Source organism: Gekko japonicus, unplaced genomic scaffold (assembly GCF_001447785.1).
Source record: "Gekko japonicus isolate JY-2015 unplaced genomic scaffold, Gekko_japonicus_V1.1 scaffold1618, whole genome shotgun sequence".
Classification (NCBI taxonomy): domain Eukaryota; kingdom Metazoa; phylum Chordata; class Lepidosauria; order Squamata; family Gekkonidae; genus Gekko; species Gekko japonicus.
The window spans coordinates 402,388-409,144 of NW_015172054.1; the positions used below are offsets into that span (position 1 = coordinate 402,388).

At 47.9% G+C, this 6,757-nt stretch overlaps 1 protein-coding gene across 1 annotated transcript in view; it reads left to right on the top strand.

The window, feature by feature from the left end:
* NR4A3 (nuclear receptor subfamily 4 group A member 3) overlaps positions 1–6,757 on the top strand; it is a 36,836-nt gene that overhangs the window by 22,792 nt on the left and 7,287 nt on the right. Inside the window, exons 5-6 of the mRNA XM_015420748.1 lie at positions 1,276–1,475; positions 5,011–5,189. Of these exons, the coding sequence (XP_015276234.1) occupies positions 1,276–1,475; positions 5,011–5,189 (379 nt within the window). The remainder of the gene's footprint in view (positions 1–1,275; positions 1,476–5,010; positions 5,190–6,757) is intronic.

Here is a 6,757-nt window from a genome sequence, read left to right on the forward strand (position 1 = left end):
GCACCTGCCAAATGTAACTTTTGATGTGTGGAGTTATGCCCTTATTTCTTCTAACCTTGCTGCTTATTTTAAAAATGTTTGTCTAGATTGTGGTATCGGAAGCGTAGTATAACAGTCACAAACAATCACAGCGTGTTCAAAATTATTTTAAAAGTTACATTTTAAAAATTGATTGATTGCTTGATTAATTCAGTTTATACCCTGCCCTCCCTGCGAACACGGGCTCAGGGCAGCTTACACAACATTTCATAAAAATACAGTTAAACCTATATAAACATATTACAAATAACAATCCACTAAAACACAGGTAAAACACTGTAACATTATCAGATAAAACAAAAGCAACATTATTTCTAATATGGCTTAGGTGACTGTATGACAGCCCTGTAGGTAGGGAATTCTTTGGGAGGGGGCCTCGGGGGGCCCATCAGCTAATTAAAGGGAAGTACAGTGCAGATGGTAAGTTGGAGCACATTGGGAGTAGCCCAGGAGGGAGGGGGCCCAGAAGAAACACTAGGGGGCCGGGGGGAGGGCATGTTAGCTAGGGGCCAGCTGTATGATTCCCATAACTTTCATACCAGCTCAGTTCGCTCACTTATTATGCGGCAGGCACAGGCTAGAGACAACGGTGGTAGGCCAGGGCAAGGCTGGAGGTGAAGGTAAAGATGGTAAAGTAGGGTTGCCAAGTAAAGTTTACTCACCGGTGGGGGAGCCTTGCCACGCTCCGGGAGCCATCCCTCATCGTGCACGCGCGCAAAGCACACACGCGCCACCAGCACGTCAACGGACGTGACGCGCGACGTCGATCACGTTGAGGCCGTGGCCCCGATCATCGGAGGGAAAACCATAGAGTATTCCCTCCGACGATCAGGGCCACGCCCCCAATGTGATTGACGTGGTTGCGTCACCTCTGGGCCCCGATTCTGCGGCGGCGGAAATCGGGCCTCCAAAGCGGGAGTTTACCCACCACCCGCACCCACTTGGCAGCTCTAACCTCCATCCAGGTGCCACCTTGGCAGTCACTGCATTAAGTAAAGCCAAGGCACAGGGACACTCCTCGGTGTATGATGCGGCTCCTTAGTCGAACGCCTGGTGGAAGAGCTCCGTCTTGCAGGCCCTGCGGAAAGTAAATCAAACAATTCAGAATTACAGTCTACATGAAACGTCCATCTCAACTCAAAGACAAATGTTTAAAAAAAAACAAAAAACCAGTTGAAGCATCCTAAAATGTATCCTATATATTTCTCTCTCTCTTTGGAATGGCTTTCCTCCCAGTACTGTTCTACCGAGCAGGCTGCTGCGGGTACCGATGCTGAACATGTCCAACAGTTCTACAACCTTCTCACGGCCTCCCTTGACATCTCCAGGAGCTGGGCGGAGAAAATCCCAGGATTTATGGACCTCCCAAAAGAAGATCAAACGTTACTCATCGAATCGGCTTTTTTGGAGCTTTTTGTACTGAGACTGTCCATCAGGTAAGTTTCAGAAAACAATTCAATTTGTGCAAGAGAACCTGACTTCTTAATGTTCAGATATCAAACACTGGGGGGCCACGCTCAACCATAAAACAAGAGTTGACAAGGAGCTAAGGAGATCAATTCTGTTTGGTTTCTTACTATAGTGACGGGCACCTCTGGCCTGGAAACTGGCGGCCTTATCAGGGGCCTAATTAGGATCTAAAATACAGAGCTTGGGGGGAAATTCCCCTGCGTAATTGGTGACAGTGGAAAGCGCTATCTAGTGGAAGCCATCTTAAAGGGACTCTGTAGGTTTTCCACGGCATGAGACGAATGGAGGTGGTTTGCCATTGCCTGCCTGGTTGGTGTACTGGTTAGGAGCACGGACTCTAATCTTGGAAAACTGGGTTTGATTCCCCCACGCCTCCATGTGCAGCTGCCGGTGACCTTGGGTCAGTTACAAGTTCTTTCAGAGCTGTTCTCTCACAAGCTGTTCTCAAAAGAGCTCTCTCAGCCCTACCTACCTCTGTTGCGGGGAGGGGGAGGGAAAGGAGATTGTGAGCGGCTCTTGGACTCCTTTAGGTAGTGAAGGGCAGCATATAAACCCAATCTCCTCTCCTCCTCCTCCTCTGTGCAGCAATCCTGGGCTTCCTTGGGGGTCTCCCATCCTAATACTAACCACGGCCGACCCTGCTTGGCTTCTGAGATCTGATGAGATTGGGCTCACCTGGGCCATCGTGGATAACGAAAAGTTTTGATTCTTTTCTGTTTCTTCTTGAGGATGACTTTTGTAAAAAAAAAATTTCCCAGTGTGTTTGTTAACTTAAGCGTGCAGAGGCAGGTGAAGCAAACATAGAAGTAAAAATGGTAAAGGTAAAGGTTTCCCTTGCTCGAAAACCAGTCGAATCCGACTCTAGGGTTGCGGTGCTCATCTCCGTTTCAAAGCCGAAGAGCCAGCGCTGTCCGAAGACGTTTCCGTGGTCATGTGGCCAGCATGACTAAACATCAAGGTGCATGGAATGGTGTTCCCTTCCCACCGAAGTGGTACCTATTTATCTACTTGCAATTTCTTGCTTTCGAACTGCTAGGTTGGCAGGAGCTGGAACTAGAGACGGGAGCTCACTCCGTCATGCGGCACACCCGGGTCTCGAACTGCTGAACTACCGACCTTCCACAGCCTGCAGTTCAGCGTCTTAACCACTTGTACAGTACCCAGGGGCAAAAGCATAAAAATGGTCCTGGTCAGTGTTCCCTCTAAGCTGAGTCAGTGTGAGCCTGTGGATCGCATATTTTTGTCTTCGCCCAGGAAGGAGGGCTCCAGAGCAAACCAGTTTATGCAGCAGCCAAATCACTCGCTCGCGACTTTAATGCCAGTAGCATACAAAGTAGAATGTTTGCTCACAAGGCTCCACAGCTCAGAGAGAGCATTGGGTCTGTTTCATGTCCTATCAGCAGGACCAGTGTTCCCTCTAAGCTGAGTCAGTGTGAGCCTGTGGATCGCATATTTTTGTCTTCGCCCAGGAAGGAGGGCTCCAGAGCAAACCAGTTTATGCAGCAGCCAAATCACTCGCTCACAACTTTAATGCCAGCAGCTCACAAAGGAGAATTTTTGCTCACAAGACTCCACAGCTTAGAGGGAACATTGAGCAGGACTGAATGCTTTTCGCCCATTTTAAAAAACAGAGCAAAAAATAACCCAGCTCTCGACCAGTGTTCCCTCTAAGCTGAGTTAGTGTGAGCTAGCTCACCGTTTTTTAGCCTCCGGCTCACAGATTTTTGTCTTGGCTCAGGAAGGAGGGCTCCAGAGCAAACCAATTTATGCAACAGCCGAATTGCACGCTCACAACTTTAATGCCAGTAGCTCATAAAGTAGAATTTTTGCTCACAAGGCTCCACAGCTTAGAGGGGCCTGCCTCTGTGTGGCGACCCTGGGCTTTCTTTTTGGCCAACCCTGCTTAGCTTCCGCAGTCTGAGGAGATCAGGCCAGCTGAAAGCCCACTGATGTAAGTGGGATTTATTTCCAAAAAAACATGCATTGAACCAGGCTGTTAGACACCCTTGGATTCCCGATTCATATAAATTTTTTTTTAAAAAATTCCCTCACTGGCTATCACTGCCTTCAGTCAACAAACCTCAAACTAACGTTGGGTGGAGCTGCGGTGGCTCAGGTGGTTAAGACGCTGAACTGCAGGCTGTGGAAGGTCGGTAGTTCAGCAGTTCGAGACCCGGGTGTGCCGCATGACGGAGTGAGCTCCCGTCTCTGGTCCCAGCTCCTGCCAACCTAGCAGTTCGAAAGCAAGAAATTGCAAGTAGATAAATAGGTACCACTTCGGTGAGAAGGTAACAGCGTTCCGTGCGCCTCGGTGTTTAGTCATGGCGGCCACGTGACCACGGAAACGTCTTCGGACAGCGCTGGCTCTTCGGCTTTGAAACGGAGATGAGCACCGCAACCCTACAGTCGGACTCAACTGGCTTCCGAGCAAGGGAACCTTTACCCCTAAATATGTCTTGCTCCTGACCTGGACGGCCCAGGCTAGCCTGAGCTCGTCAGATCTCAGAAGCGAAGCAAAGTTGGCTCCGGTTGGCCCTTAGAAGGGAGATCAGACCACTACACAGAGGCAGGCCATGGCAGAGCACCTCTGTTCGTTTCTTGCCTTGAACCCCCTATGGGGTCTTCAAAAGCCAGCCGTGACTTGACGGCACTTTTCACCACGAAATATGTCGAGTCCACTGCCTGCATCCCCTCCGGAGGTCCATGGTCTATATCTTTGCTGTGTTTATAACCAAATGTCCTAATTCTTCACTGCAATGTTAAGCACACTTGCACCTTTCTAACTCCATTAACGTCAGTGTAGTTACCCAGGGCTCTTTTTGTAGAAAAAGCCCAGCAGGAACTCATTAGCATAATAGGCCACACCCAACAGCAGAAATTCATTAGCATAATAGGCCACATCCCTGACAGCACAGCTCATTAGCACAGTAGGCCGCACCCCCATGTTACCAGAAGTGTGCTCATCCAGCCACACCCACCTTTTGCTTCTTATTCTGTTGACCTTGTTTGTTGTCAAAACCCAGGGCCTTTTTTGGTAGCAGGGACTCCTTTGCATGATTGTGTGTTTATCCTTGTTTGAAAAGTGGTGGGCGCAAGGGGGGGGGGGCAGAAGGTATCCTCGCCTAGTCTGCCAAAAATTCTTCACTGCAATGTTAAGCACACTTGCACCTTTCTAACTCCATTAGCGTCAGTGTACTTACAGGGGTAGAACTATTTAGGATTTCGCTGTTGGTGTTCTTTGAGCAGCAAATGAATTCTTGCCTAAATGCATTCTCTCCGGCCATATGCGAAATGTCCTCTCTGGCCGTGAACTGTGCAGACACCATAGTCGTAACTCACTTGCTTGATTGTTGCTCTGCAAAAGAGCTTAGATGCATTCACGTGTACTAGAGTGTCCTTGAATTTAGATCGTATGTGTTGAACAGCAGTTAATGCACAGGAACTCAAACTTGTACCCCTAACATGCATCCTTTCTTTTCTTTTCTTTTTAATTCATACAAGGTCTGACACTGCTGAAGATAAGTTTGTTTTCTGCAATGGACTCGTGCTTCATAGACTTCAGTGCCTTCGTGGATTTGGGGAGTGGCTCGACTCCATTAAAGACTTTTCCTTAAATTTACAGAGCCTCAACCTTGATATCCCAGCCTTAGCATGCTTATCAGCTCTAAGTATGATCACAGGTAAGCCCTGTTTGGTGGAAAATTTTCCTTGCATGTGATTTTACCAGTAAGAACATAAGAACATAAGAGAAGTCATGTTGGGTCAGGCCAGTGGCCCATCCAGTCCAACACTCTGTGTCACACAGTGGCCAAAACCCAGGTGCTATTAGGAGGTTCCACAGTGGAGCCAGAACTCCAGAAGCCCTCCCACTGTTTCCCCCCAAGCACCAAGAATACAGAGCCTCACTGCCCTTGACATAGTGTTCCATTTATACCTTGTGGCTAATAGCCACTCATGGACCTCTGCTTCATATGTTTTTCCAATCCCCTCTTGAAACTGTCTATGCTTGTAGCTGCCACCACTTTGTGCAACTGTGAATTCCACCTGTACACTACTCTTTGGATGAAGAAGGACTTCCTTTTATCTGTTCTAAGCTTACTGCTCATTAATTTCATTGAGTGCCCACCAGTTCTTGTATAGTGAGAAAGGGGGGAAAGTACTTCTTTCTCTACCTTCTCTGTCCCATGGATAATTTTGTAAACAAAATATGTTTTGGAATGAAATGTTTGAGTAAAAAATATCCATCCACGTTTACTGAATTCCAGATGGAATATACGTCATTCTTTAATGCTTGTAACAGCCAGATTGAAAACAAGAGCGGCAATACTGAATGCTCCCAAATCCAAAAAGATGATGGTGTCCTTTAAAAAAAGAAAAAGAAATTGTCATTCAAAATTTCCACCAACACACTTCTACTCTGTTGTATGTGCCAACTGGTACTAACCCTGTAAGTCTAATTCCATTGGCATTAAGTAGTCTTGGACTTGGGCTGAATCCTGCCACTTCTGCTGGCAAACCACAGTAGGTAGCAGGCCTCATCTGCACTTGATCCATTAGATGCTCTTGTGCCTATAAAATCAGGGGGCTGAAGTGCCCCACTTCCTATGGGATAGAAACCCTTCCTCTCTATTGTGTAGTGGGTTGCCGCATGGAAGGACGACAGACGACGACGTAGTGCATAGCACGCTTTATTAGGTACACAACAAGACAGGGGACAAACGGCCGGCAGGCCAACTATATACACAGCCAGGGGCACACCCCTGGGTCCTATTGGCGGGTTTGAATCTCCCGCCACGGTCCCATTGGTTCCCCCAGTGGAGGGACTGGATCCTAGTCCCCATTGGTGTCCAGGACTGAAGCTCAGGCGTGTGTGCTGACCTCCGGTGGCGGTCAGTGGACACAACACTCTCTCTGTGGTCATCGGTCCCCTAAATCTAATCAACTTCTTTTGGAACATAAACCTACCCGATGAAGAGGATCAGGATTAGATACAGTAACCAACAGTGGGTGGGGCTATCGTTCGACATACCCCAAGGGGATACCTGGTGGTAGGAAGATGTTTGCCGGAGGTTAGCTATATCTAGGATAGCTACATTATGAAGGAGCTAGTGGGATGCTTAAGCCTGGGCGATTGTGCCAATGTGGTTCTGGCCAAACAGACACCCTTCAACACTGTCTGTTCAACCGTGATTTGCTTAACAAGGCAAGAGATAGTTGGATAAAACCTCTAGGTGTGAACTGGATAATT